At 44.3% G+C, this 14381-nt stretch overlaps 1 protein-coding gene across 1 annotated transcript in view; it reads right to left on the bottom strand.

The window, feature by feature from the left end:
* The window catches only part of LOC144511566 (E3 ubiquitin-protein ligase RNF144B-like), a 59302-nt gene that overhangs the window by 30962 nt on the left and 13959 nt on the right, over positions 1–14381 (bottom strand). Inside the window, exon 2 of the mRNA XM_078241907.1 lies at positions 73–277. Within this exon, the coding sequence (XP_078098033.1) occupies positions 73–240 (168 nt within the window). The 5' untranslated portion in view covers positions 241–277. The remainder of the gene's footprint in view (positions 1–72; positions 278–14381) is intronic.

Genomic DNA, 14381 nt, shown 5'->3' with positions numbered 1-14381 from the left:
TCTCATTAACACCATTCAATAAGCTTCAATTTCAATAAACCCCTGTTATTATGCATTGCTGGACACACTCACCACAGTGCAGAAAATGCAGTTGCATTGCTCCAAAGTGGTCATTCCATCGAGAGGGTATTCACAAAGGCAGAGCTTGCACATCATCAGTGGGTCCAAAGCCAACTCCCCACCCACTGACAAACCTGTTGCAAAGATTGGGTGGTGGTGGGTTTTACTGGAAGGCTCCATCCTTCTGCTGAATTACACCAATGGATCCCCCTTGTACCTGTCAGTAAATCACAAGAATTGATGAAGATGCTTCCACAACATGACAATGCCTTCAATCACATTTGGCTGGAATTCTCCGACCTCGCCTGCGGCTGGGTCCCACTGAGCACCAAATTCTCCATTCTTGCTGGTAGCAGTAGCGGGACGTGCGAAACCGGAGAATTTCAGCCATTTTTTCCTCTCATGCACCATCATAAAGTCAAGTTATAAGCTAGAATATGGAACACCTGTTTTGGCAGAACTCCAAAAGGTTGAGCAGTTATTTAGCTTTGCTTGCGAGACCCACCCGTTTCAGTTCCTTCTGGCTTTACACCAAGTCATTTCTACTTTACTGAATCCTTGGTTTCCGGCTTTTCGGTAAAACATCATGTTGCTAACTGACAACCTACTTTGCAACTCAAAAAGGTGTTACATAGTCACTCCTTAAAATCACAAGTTAACTTGAGGATTTTTAATTCTCTCAACTCGGGAACAAATTTTCTCTTTAGCTATGCTAATGATTCCCTTCAAAATTGCTAAAAACTATATCAAGATTCTTCCTTTATGGATTGAATTTACACTATGGAAACAAAAGAGGTAGAACACAAGCACGGTGGTACAGTGGTTAGCACTGCTGCCTCACAGTGCCAGGGACCTGGGTTCGATCACTGTCTGTGCGGAGTCTACATGTTCTCCCAGTATCTGAGTGGGTTTCCTCCGGGTGCTCCGGTTTCCTCCCACAATCCGAAAGATGTGCTGGTTAGGTGCACTGACCATGCTAAATTCTCCCTCAGTGTACCCGAACAGGCACCAGAGTGTGGTGACTAGGGGACTTTCACAGTAACTTCATTGCAGTGTTAATGTGACCAATAAGTAAACTTTACTGTATTTCATCTTTGTTGAAATAAGAGGCAAAATAATTTAAATCTAACTTCTTTATTAGCAATATCAAATCATACCATTGAAATCTCCTTGGAGTAATTTTTTTCTGTGCAAAATTGAAAGGTGTCAGCTTGGTTAAGTTGGTAGCTTATCTTTAAGTCAGGTGGTTATTGCATCAAACTGCACTCAAAGCTTATAAATCAAGGTTCAAACTTCAGCTCCATTTTCTGATAGGCACTATCCTGAAGCAACTTCAAACTGTATCTGCTATCAGTCTGTTCAGACTACAAGGGCCAATCACGTTCATCCAATAAGAACAGGGAGTTGTCCCAATATCCTGTGCCTGTCATTCTTCATGCAATCACACAAACTTGTTATCTGTCATTACAGGGCCTTACTATATACAAATTTCCTCAGTGTTTGCCCAGTGACCACGTTTCAAAGGTAATTGGTGTTACGTGTTTTCAAACATTTCTCAAATGTGAGATCATATGCTGTGCAGATGCAAGGTTTTCTATTCGTGAGCACGTTGCTTACTCATAAGAAAAATGATCCAATTCAAATAAAATCATAAGCTCTTCTCTACATCCTTTTGAGGTCTCACCAAAGTACACACCACTGACAGGTTTAGCAGATGGATAATCAACCAAGTCTCCATGCAACATCACTAGGAAACTTGCTAGTGAACCCAGAGATCCCTTCTTCACTCTCCTTTGAGGAGGAGAAATAGTTTCTCATCTTCATACTAGCCCCAATTAAGGTCAAAAATTCACTCCATAGAAAACCACAGATCTGAACTCATGTAAACTATGTCCCTGTGATGTAGTATTTTGACATTGTAGCCCCAGTGTTGCTAGACATTCAAGCACAATGATAATCCAGGCAATGGGCATAGCTAAGTTTATGTTCAAAGTTTGTTTAATACTGTCACAAGTAGGCTTACATTAACATGCAATGAAGCTAGTGTGAAAATCCCCTAGTCACCACACTTAGGCACCTGTTTGGGTACACTGAGGGAGAATTTAGCATGGCCAATGTACCTAATCAGCACATCTTTTGGACTGTGGGAGGAATGATAGAATTCCTACAGTGCAGAAGGAGGCCATTTGACCCATCGAGCTTGCACCAACAACAATCCCACCCAGGCCCTATCCCCGTAGCCCCACGTATTTACTCTGCTAATCCCTCTGGGACAATTTAGCATGGCCAATCAACCTAACCCGCACATCTTCAGAGCGTGGGAGGAAACTAGAGCACCCGGAGGAAACCCACACAGTCACGGGGAGAATGTGCAAACTCCACACAGACAGTGATCCGAGTCCAAAATTGAACCCGGGCCTCTGGCACTGTGAGACAGCAGTGCTAACCACTGTGCTACCGTGAATGGGACTTGAGAGTTAGGATGCAGGCAAGTTTTAATGGGATATAAAACAGGAGGCCTGCCATGAGGGTGTTGGAATAGCCGAGTCGAAAGATAACAAAGGCACAGATGCACAGTTTCCCTTTCAAATTATTTCTTACCAAGCTATCCCGCACAGACAGTGACCCAAGCCGAGAAACAAACCCGGGTCCCTGTCGTTGTGAGGCAGCAGTGCTAACCACTATGCCACCCTATGCTAAGTATAGACTGTAACTATGGTGATTAAACCTCTATTCAAATGAAGCCAACTAAAATGTGTCCTGTGACATTTAAGAATTTTGATTGGCAGCCAAGAAACATGAGCTAACCAGGGAGCTGTTTTGGTAACATTCTTCCTTCAATCAACACCACTAAAGCAAATCATGAAATCATTTATTGCATTCCTGTTTGTGGAATCTTGCCGAGCATAAAATTGGTAGCTGCACTGACTACCATACAGAATTATTGAAGACACCTTCCTCAGTAGTTCAATGGGTAAATGTATCAGATGTGCTAAATGAGCTACACAGACCTCACTAAGTTCCATAAACTTTTACCAGAATTGGCTGATCTCAGCTAGTCGGCAACAAACAAGAACTAGTATTTACAAAGCACTAACAATGGAATGAAATATTCCATGGCACTTCACAGAAATGTTATCAAAAAGGTGACTACCAAGTCACTGTGACAGGTAATTGAAAGCTGGGTAAAGGACCCGTGGTTTAAGGAGCACCTTAAAGAAGAGCAGAGAGAGTTAGAGAAATGGAGAGTGCAGGGAGAGAATTCTAGAGATTAGGGCCTAGGTAGCTGAAAGCGCCGTGGCCAGTGTAATCAGGTCTATGCAAAAGTTCAGAGTTGGACAAGAGATCTTGGGATGTTTGTTGAGCACGGGATGATTACAGCGATAGGGAAAGAAAACTGAAGGGAGTTAAAATCAATACGAGGCTTGATTCAGCAACGTATGTCAGTGAGCACAAGAGTGAGGGATGGATGAATGGGACTTGATGAGAGTTAGGATACAGGCAAGTTTTAATGGGGTATAAAATAGGAGGCCTGCCATGAGGGTGTTGGAATCATAGAATCTCAGTGCAGGAGGCCATTCGGCCCATCGGGTCTGCACTGACCACAATCCCACCCAGATCCCATAACTCCATGCATTTACCCTAGCTAGTTCCCCTGACACTAAGGGGCAATTTAGCATGGCCAATCAATCTAACCTGCACATCTTTGGACTGTGGGAGGAAACCAGAGGAAACCCATGCAGACACAGGGAGAACACGCAAACTCCACACAGAGAGTGATCCAAGCCGGGAATTGAACCTGGATCCCTGGTGCTGTGAGGCAGCAGTGCTAACCACTGTGTCACCGTGCCGTCGAGTCAAAAGGTAACAAAGGTATGTGTAACCCCCTGCTGACCACTATATGGGGTTACTATTTAAATATTCAATCAACAGGATCCCGAATTCCTAGCGGTTGATGTTGATTTGGCTAATTCCCTGTTTACCCATAAATGTCAGTGCTGTAATCGGGATATCAAAAATAAATTTAATAACACATATAATTAACAGACATAAAACAGTGAGCTCTGATCTATAATCGTTGGGGGCCCTCCGTTGGTGCACATATAGGGAAACTCATCCTCAGTAACACATTTGTAGACACTGTTCCTCTTGGACTGTATAGTCCCCACCAGTTACTCACGACACCCACACACAGTCCAGGAGAGACACACGTGTGGAAGATGATGCCGCAGGAGGCAGAGGTGCCGCGAGCTATCCGTGCAGCAACGTAGGTCGAGTGCGCTGAATGCTGTCCTCCTCGGCAGTAATGAAAAGAACAGGCAGGGGAACGCCTGGCAGCCTCTCACTCCAAACCGAATTCTCCCTGCCTGGAAAAAGCCCTCTCTCTTCAGCTCTGCCTCTCCAGCTCTCCCTCTCTCTCTGCACTCCCTCACTTCCTGGCGCCTTTTTTTTTCCCGCCCCCAGAGCAATCCCATTGGCCCAGCCCACATCACTCAACCAACAGCATCCTGTTCACAGCACCCACCCGGCAAACAGGACACTGAAGCCCACCAGGGACAAAGAACACTGGTAACTGTCTTCCCCACAAATTTTCCTCAGTCCCTTACATATGGATAACGGTTTCCCTTTCAAACTATTTCTTACCAAGCTATTGTCACAGATTGGATATTTCTGATCTCATCACTTCGTGTTCAGGACAGTACATCAGCCCACCATCCCAACCCCAGCCTCATTTGTAACATATTCACGGTGGGCTCCCAGAAAGATTTCCCTCAACAAGTTGAAGCCCAATACTGTCCACTAAGAGATTACAGGTGACGTTTGCAGTGGAGCTGCTCCTGTGGCAGTGCAGAAGGAGGTCATTCAGCCCATCGAGTCTGCACTGACTCGCTGAAAGAACATCTTACCCAAGGGCAATTTAGCATGGCCAATCCACCCAACCTTCACATCTATGGGCTGTGGGAGGAAACTAGAGCACCTGGAGGAAATTCACACAGACACGAGGAGAATGTCTGTCCATGTGGAGTTTGCACAGTCACCCAAGGACAGAGTCAAACCTAGGTCCCGGGCACTGAGGCAGAACCCTGCAATTTAGAATAGGGATAACAGGGCTGAAAGAAACCATTCACAAAGCTTCAGCTGTGGCCGAGATCTTTAGCTGATAGGTTAGGGAAGCAAATTAGCAGGAAAGGGGGCCACATATCTAGTCAATTCCACCAATACTCAGGGCCAGGCACCAAACTTCACTGGTGGCCCCTATGAGCAGCGCAAATGGAGGCACCAGGAACCTAGGCCCAGCCCTGTTATTATTTACAAGGTGAATAGAGAGAAAGAGTATCCTGTAGCAGAGATGGAGGTCAGGTCAATGAGATACTAGATGATTTTAATGCCAGTCTTGTCACTTTTCTGCTGCACCCTGTACAATTCCAATATCTTTTTATTATGTTCCTTTCTCTGCTATGCTTAATTGCATGATCTCATCTCTAAAGACAACTCCTTTGTCTATCTTCTATCCATATCTATATGTACGTGGTGGATTGGCTATGCTAAATTGCCCTTAGTGTCCAAAGATGTGTAGGTTAGCTGTTCTTTTGGAGAGTCGGTGAAGGCTCAATAGGCCCAGTACACTGTAGGGATTCTGTTTCGTCATAACATCACTGGTTTCCGTGTTAATTTATTCTCGTGTCTTTCAGTTTACAATGCTCCCATCTAGCCCCTGGAGGTACCAACAAAAAAAAGCAATAGAAAACAAGAAAAGGAATTTGAAGCACATTAATATAACTCACATCAGTAGCTAAGGTTACACAACATTAATTGGTAAAAGATTAGAAAAGTAAACAGTCTGGAGTGAAAATTCCAGGACTTCCTGACATTGACATGATTTTCAACGGGAGGGTCTCTGGCATAGATCCAGTTTAGCAAATATTTACCTGTGCAGGTGTGTCTTCAAGTGAGATGACCCTTCATACTGGATTCCAACAGGTTTTTTAAGAGAGAGGCCAGTAATTTAATCTACAGGTAGCACTACTGTTATGGTACTGGATGAGGCATGGTACAGAGGTCTAGAATTGTGAAATTGGTCAACAGATGAAGTAATTTGTGGGTTGACACCAGAGGAAAATGAAATTGGAAACATCTAGATTATAAAATACCAAATGATTTTACTAATGTTTAAGGGAACGGAAAATTCATGCTTTGATTTGACTTTTAGGATTTTTGTCTCATGCAGGACGGAGGCCTCTTGAAGTCCTCAATGCTTCAAAGGATGGGCAATAAAGACTGGCCTGCCAGTGTGATCAATATCCCAAGAAAAGCTACATGCCTTTGGCATTTAAGTACCTTTGGTAGTTATTAGTGCTCTTCAGCAGCACAACACGAGCTGAAAGTTTACTGAGCCCATTAGCCCAAGGAGGCTCCAAAGATATGCGGGTTACGTAGCTTGGCCATGCTAAATTGCCCCTTAGTTTCAGCTGGATTAACAGGATGAATAAGTGGAGTTGCGGGGATAGGGTCTGGGTGCGATTGTTGTTGGTGCAGGCTCAATGGGTCGAATGGCCTCCTTCTGCACTGTAGGGATTCTATGGAGACAATCATTTTCCTCCAAATGGAACTGGACAAAAATGCGAAGATCAGGGACAGCGAATTGGATGCCTTTGAGAAATTCAATTGGAATTTCTTACCGTCACCTTAAAACAGTGCATCAAACCTACACGGTGATTTGCTGAAGAGCTACCAACTGGTTACCCTCCTCCCCATCCTTTAATATTCCTTCTTTCCAAGCCAATATTTGATACCCTTTCAAAAATAAAATGTTTGGATACTTCAGGAATGCTCTACGCAAGAACAAGGAGCAGGAGTAGGTAATCCAGCTACTTGAACCTGCTCCTCCCGCCATTCAATACAAGCATGGCTGATCTCATCTCCGCCTCAACTCCACTTTCCTGCCCATTCTCCATAACCCTTCAACCCATTACTAATTAAAAATCTGTCTATCTCCTCCTTAAATTTACTTAATGTCCCAACATCAACCGCACTCTGAGGCGGTGAATTCCAATGATTCACGACCCTTTGAATCGGCTACATCTTATCCTAAAACTGTGGCCTCTTGTTCTAGATTGCCCCACAAGAGAGTTGGTGCAGCCCATCAAGTCTGTACCAACTCTCTGACAGAGGATCTTACCCGGGCCCTCTTCCCCACACATTTACCATGGCCAGTCCATCTAACCTACACACCCTGGGAGTGTGGGAGGAAACTGGTGCGCCCAGAGGAAACCCACACAGACACAAGGAGAACATGCAAACTCCACACAGTCCCACCCTATCAGCAGGAAGGCCAAAGCTTAAAGCTGCGTGTACATTCTGGAGCAATTTTGAGGACTTGAATTCATTGGAAAGCAAACATCAGGAGTAAAAGTCCCATAGTTTTGTTACATATTCAAGAAAGAATTTTAGCTCGAGCCCCAAGAACAGAGGAATGAGAAGGTAAAATGGAGCAATTCCATTTCCAGCTCCATCCCAATCAATGGGCTACCGGTGAGGTGGCACATTCAAGGATGCCAACTGTGGCTAGATGCATCCCTAGAGATTTTAATCACATGGCCCCCTGTCCCCAACTGCTCTGCACAGCCAAATAACCTTTTCCACTCACCTCCCCCCACATTGCCAATACTTTTATAACTAAGAGAAACAAATAAGAAAGTACAACTATTTTTAATATGCCAATGATTTTCTCCCAGGTTGCTCACAGCACTGTCCCGGAGGTTAATCTTTAACTGTTGGAGACTCCAGGACAATCCCAGAGAGTTGGCAATACTAACTCCTCTGGTATAAGTGCTAATTATGCCCGATGTTAGCAGGTCAACAGCCAGTGAGAAGGAGGAGACTTCCCAGGTAAATGATTGACCTTTCCATATTTGAGTCCATAAGGAGAAATGCAAATGTCCCTACCTAGGTCTCACTCTCTCTCCCCTCCCATGAGAAGACTCCATTAAAACTCCTCCCAAATGTTATATTTCAAATCACATGGGCAGCCAATGGCTGCATGATTTGCACCAAGGTAAAGGCAAAATATTGCAGATGCTGGAAACTGAAACAAAAAACAGAAAATACTGGAAAATCTCAGCAGGTCTGACAGCATCTGTGGAGAGAGAAGAGAGCTAATGTTGAGTCTGGATGCTCTGATGAAGTGTCATCCAGACTCAAAAAGTTAGCTCTATTCTCTCTCCTCAGATGCTGTCAGACATGCTGAGATTTTCCAGCATTTTCTGTTTTTGCTGCATGATCTTCCAATGACAATGATCACTCTGTGTCCTCTTCCCACCCTGGAACCAGATAAGGCCCAAGTGGTCAAAATTGCTGTGGCATCCTGTGAGAAACTGACCCATCTGCTCCGCTAATGCCCTCGAGGAAGAAAATCTAAAATCCTTATCTGATCTGGTCTACATATAATTCCAAACCCACAGCAATATGATTGACTCCAAAGTGGCTGGAGGTTGGGGGGGGCAGTGAGAGTGGTGGATGGGATCCCACCTGTGAGAACAGACGGATCTGGAGAAAGGCCCTCCCCCCGCCCCTCACAACCACCTCACCAGGGCCTCCCCATCTGACCCCAGCGAATCTGCCCCCCCCTTCCTGGGCTCCATCATCATTCCCTGTTGAAGGCCACAATGCTGGGGCCACCAGTCCCCATGGCACTGCCAGTACTGGAGTGCTTCCGATTGACCAGCTGCACTCAGAGGCTGGACAGCAGCAAGATCTCTAGACTGAGGGAAATTTCCCGTTGGAGCTGGGAAGCCTGAAAGCAGCTGCCAAGTGTCCAATTGGGGCTTAATCCCATTAGGCCCCCAGAAAACCTCACGGTAGGGTTGCCATTGGTTCCCCACGGACTGTACCCACTGCCGTGACCATTAGATTCTACCCCTAGTTTCAAATACCTTGTGTGAGAGCAATACTGTATAAATGTGACTAAAAAGAGCGTACGTGTGAATCAACAGTATTGCAACATGAACTCAGAGAATCTCAAAGACACTAGACCATAGCTGTACTGAAGCTAAATACCCAAGAAACATTTGTTCTATGATTCTGTGTTTCTATAAACAAGTCGGAAAGCTGTTGTGTTTCCCAGTTGTGATGAAACTAGGTGTGGTAATCCAGTCAGGGACTGAATTTCTGGAATTGGTCTGTTAATCAAAGTTCAGTATAATTGCCATAAAAGTGAGAAAAGCAATATTATGGCACAAAAAGGCATCATAATTATACAATGATTAGCATCAGAGCACATTGGGAAATTGCAGAGCACAGCACAAAAAAAAATCCCTTGTCTTTATTTCATTTGCTTTTTTGTTATTCCAGTTGGGCAGCTGTGCTTTGGATCAAGCAGCAGTCATAATAATTTGGAGGAAGCCATTTCAGACCTCGTGTGAACAATTATCTGCTATTGTAGAAGTTGTGCTTCACGAGTGGAAAAACTGCTTGACCTTCAGGATTCCAACTTGGTAAAAATGACATAATGCTCTTGTGCCTTTTCTCACTCTTTCCCCTCCAGCAAACAAAGGTTTTGTCAGAACAATTTTGAAGAGATTTGGCACTTCCCTTAATTCATGAACATTAGAAATTACGTTCAACAAAGGGCAGTTCCCAGAGCTGTGAAAGAAACTAGAGAAGGGATGAAAGGACATCTGTATGGTCAAAAAATGGACCCAATCTATCTCTGTCAATGATTGCAGGCCTTGAGTAACTATTGAAGTTTAACAAGTATAGTTCATCTTTGTATGTCACAGATGATGATCAAAGTATCTAATATGGCCATATAAGGAATCAAGTTTCAACTTTTTTTGAAACCAAATAAATGAAATTTAGATGTGCAAGGGATCTTTATTGATTGGGAATTTTGAAACTCAGTAGAATCATAGAATCTACAGTGCAGAAAGAGGCCATTTGTCCCATCGAGTCTGTATCGACAACAATCCCACCCAGTCCTATCCCCGTAACCCCATGCATTTACTCTACTAATCCCCTAATACCAAGGAGCAATTTAGAATTGCCAATCAACCTAACCTGCATGTAGTTGGACTGTGGGAGGAAACCGGAGCATCCAGAGGAAACCCATGCAGACACGGGGAGAACATGCAAACTCCACACAGACTGTGACTCGAGGCCGGAATTGAACCTGGGTCCCTGGCACTGAGGCAGCAGTGCCAATCACTGTGCCAACATTATGGCAGAACTCCATTTTTGAAGCAACATTAAGGACATCAGTTACACCATCACCACATTAAAATGATAATAGATGGAATCTGAACAACAGTCTAAAATCAGTCATTCCATCATCCTTAGCTGTTGGTTGTTTGTCCAGTAGTACAAGATGTTTAATTACAATTCCATTATTCTAATTCACATACCTCTGCAAAGTGGAAGGCATTGAAATGCCTTAATATCAGTGTTGGCGATTATGACTGGTAATACAGCGATTCTACCATCAAGATTTGACGACTGGAATCTACCCAACACCATATGGTCCCAGTTCCATGCCTACTTTGAACAGCTTTCTCAATGAGTTAAAGGATTGTATTTATGTACCTGACTTAGTCATGATAAAACACATTGCACCCACCAAGTTGTAATATTTGCTTGATTCTTTAGCTATATTGTGCTAAAAAGCTGTTGTGGGCAACAGTTAGCCACACCGGGAGATGTGAACACTCCTACTGTCGGTAGGTAGGTAACCACGGCGATGTTTCAAGATGGGAGGTGCCCTCCGAACACTTCTGAATACTTAAAATAAAGCGCAGAATGGACTGCAGCCCTTAGGTAACCATAGCTCTGGAGGAAAGAGAATGAACGGAGACCTTGCTGGCTCCCAAGCCTGCCCCAGGAGGCCACCGCCAGGCATTTACCAGGATTTCTCCTCACCGGCTGTGAGCAGACCCCAGCTAAGGTTCCAGCAGTGTCACCAATCTGCCCCTAGGTGAGCACTTAATTGCTGATAATGAACTACCTGCCATTGCTGGGTGGGTAGCTTATGCCAGTCTGACCTTCATTCTAGCAAGACCATTCAGAGATGGGAACACATCTGCCCAAGACCCAGTGGCAGATTTCAAAAATGTCCTGCAACCAAAGCTGTCCCTACACAGCTGCTAAGATTCCGTCTTTGGTTTCTAAAATTAAAACTTGCATTTACATAATATTTTCCATGACCATAAGATGTTCCATAAATGTTTGGGAGCAAATAAAGTATTTTAAGCATAGTCACTGTTGCAATGCAGAGAGCCAATTTGCACACAACAAGAAAATGGCCAGATAATTGGTTTTCGTGATACTTGAGGGATAACTAGTGGCCAGGCCACCAGCAAGATCTCCACACTCTTCCTCAAAATAGAACCATAGGATTTAATGTCAACTGGAGAGGATGAGGTTTAGGGTTAAACCTCATTTCGAAAGAGAGGGTGTGATTCTTCGATCTTGTTCACTCCACACGGTGGCACAGTGGTTAGCACTGCTGCCTCACAGCGTCAGGGGCCCGGGTTCGATTTCCGACTTGGGTCACTGCCTGTGCAGACTCTGCATGGGTTGCCTCCAGGTTCCTCCCACAGTCTGAATGATGTGCTGGTTAGGTGCATTGGCCATGCTAAACTCAGCCTCAGTGTACCCGAATAGACGCTGGAGTGTGGTGACTAGAGGATTTTCACAGTAACTTCATTGCAGTGTTAAATGTAAGCCTACTTCTGACATTAATAAATAAACTTTCCTGCCCTGCTACCAGTGAGGATGCAGAATTTGGCGCTCAGCCAAAACTCCATTCATTGCAGCACACCAGAGAATCCCAGCCGTGGGCAAGGGTGGAGGTTTCCAGTGGGTACCTCTTGTCTTTCCCGCCCATTGTTTCTCATTTCAAATCATTGACAAAATTTCGTCTGACGTTGATTCTAATTGGATCGGAACGTAGAAACATAGAAATCAACATAGAAACCCTACAGTGTAGAAGGAGGCCATTCGGCCCATCGAGCCTGCACCGACCACAATCCCACCCAGACCCTATCCCCACATATTTACCCACTAACCCACGCATCTCAGGACACTAAGGGGCAATTTTTAACCTGGCCAATCAACCTAACCCGCACATTTTTGGACTGTGGGAGGAAACTGGAGCACCCGGAGGAAACCCACGCAGACACGAGGAGAATGTGCAAACTCCACACAGACAGTGACCCAAGCCGGGAATCGAACCCGGGACCCTGGAGCTGTGAAGCAGCAGTGCTAACCACTGTGCTACCGTGCCGCCGTAGCCTCTATTCCCACGGAGCAGACCTTAAAAAATTGGCAGCTGTTCAACTCTGAAGAAAGGTGCATCATGGTTCACATGACCTATTAAGAAGCAATAAAGCATTTTATAACAATCCTCATTATATGTCATTAAACAGAATGATTTAAGAGTATGCATACAAACTGAAGGAAGAGAGAATGTAGAATACTACACTTCAGAAACACCTTAATCACTTAGTGACCAAGTACTGGTATGGACACAAAATTGTTATAATTTGTCACCAAGCACCCTTTTCCAAAGTTAATTCCCTGACTTTGTATTTCTCTGGTTGAAGGCAATAAATTTATTAAAATAACATGAAATGGAGTGTTCAGTTTCCATGCAAAGGGTAATGAGTCCATGGAGGTCTCGCACTGGTGGATGCAGAATCCACACAAGTTTTAAATAGCAAAGTAAATGTTTAATAAAGAAGCATGTAGGGAGCTACAGGGAAATGCAATTACGGAAACGGTTCTTGTACACAGTCCAGCACAAGAGTAATGGGCAGAGTGGCCTACTTATATATTGCAAAATTCCATAATCACAACTAGTGCAAATAATTAGATACACCAACATGTACACAGTCATACTGGACTCAAAAGATTAACTTTTGAGCTTTCAAGCCATTCACGCCAATCGGATCTTCCAGTCCCGCCAACAGCGCACCCCCGCCTCAAGTTTCACGACGGCAAGGGGTGTATCCAATGGGAAACCCCATTGACAATGAAGGGACCAGAAGATCCTCCTGCCAATGGTGGGCCGCCTCTACCTCCCGCAAAACACATGGCGGATTGCATGGAAAATCCCATCCTTTGTTTCTCTCTCAGCAGATCCTAGAAGCAGGAGTAGGCCATTCGGCCCTTCGAGCCTGCCCCACCATTCATTTTGATCATGGCTGATCATCAAATTCAATATCCTGATACACACCCACCCCCCATTTCCCTTTAGCCCCAAGAGCTACATCTAACTTCTTGAAATCAGACAACATTTTGGCCTCAACTACATTCTGTGGTAGTGAATTCCACACATTCACCACCCTCTGGGTGAAGAAATTTCTCCTCACCTCAGTTCTAAAAGGTTTACCCCTTATCCTCAAACTATGACCCCTAGTTCTGGACTCCTCCACCAGCGGGAACATTCTTGCTTAAATCTACCCTGGCTAACCCTGTTAGAATTTTATAAGTTTCTATGAGATCCCTTCTCACTCTTCTAAACTCCAATGAATACAATCCTAACCGACTTAGTCTCTCCTCATGACAGACCTGCCATCCCAGGAATCAGTCTGGTAAGTCTTCGTCTGCACTCCCCCTATAGCAAGGGCATCCTTCCTCAGATAAGGATACAAAAACTGTACACAATTCTCCAGGTGTGGCCTCACCAATGCCTTATACAATTGTAGCAAAACATCCTTATTCCTATCCTCTCGCTATGAAGGCCAATTTACCATTTTCCTTCCCTGCTGTATCTGCGTGCTTACTTTCTGATGCACGAAGACACTAAGGTCTCACTGGAGTATCCAACTCTCTCAATTTACACCCATTCAAGTAATAATCTGTCTTCCTATTATTGCTACCAAAGTGGATAACCTCACATTTACCCACATTATACGGCATCCGCTATGCATAAGCTCACTCATTCAGCCAGTGTGCCAGACTTGTTGGGTTCTTTTTTCCAGCACTCTTATTTATGAACTTAAGATGTTGTAAGATATATCTGGGAGAAATCCAGGAACATAGATATAGCATGTAAGCTTGGAATTAAATTACAAGAGGATATTTAAACCTAATGTTGCAAACAGAATTATAAACCTTTGAACTTGTGTAACGTCAAACTCATTCAGGCAACAATCTGGACAGAACATTGGGTTCGTCACATGATGGTAAATATGTCAGAATTATCACACTAATCTTGGACAAATACTTGCTTGTGGCCAAGGTACACACGCTTTCACATGACTGTAAAGTTGAAACATTAGCAACACTCAGGCGAGCTTTATTTTATTGCAGATATGATGGCATCT

Source organism: Mustelus asterias, chromosome 2, assembly GCF_964213995.1.
Source record: "Mustelus asterias chromosome 2, sMusAst1.hap1.1, whole genome shotgun sequence".
NCBI classification, from domain to species: domain Eukaryota; kingdom Metazoa; phylum Chordata; class Chondrichthyes; order Carcharhiniformes; family Triakidae; genus Mustelus; species Mustelus asterias.
This window is presented reverse-complemented; position numbering and strand designations above follow the sequence as displayed.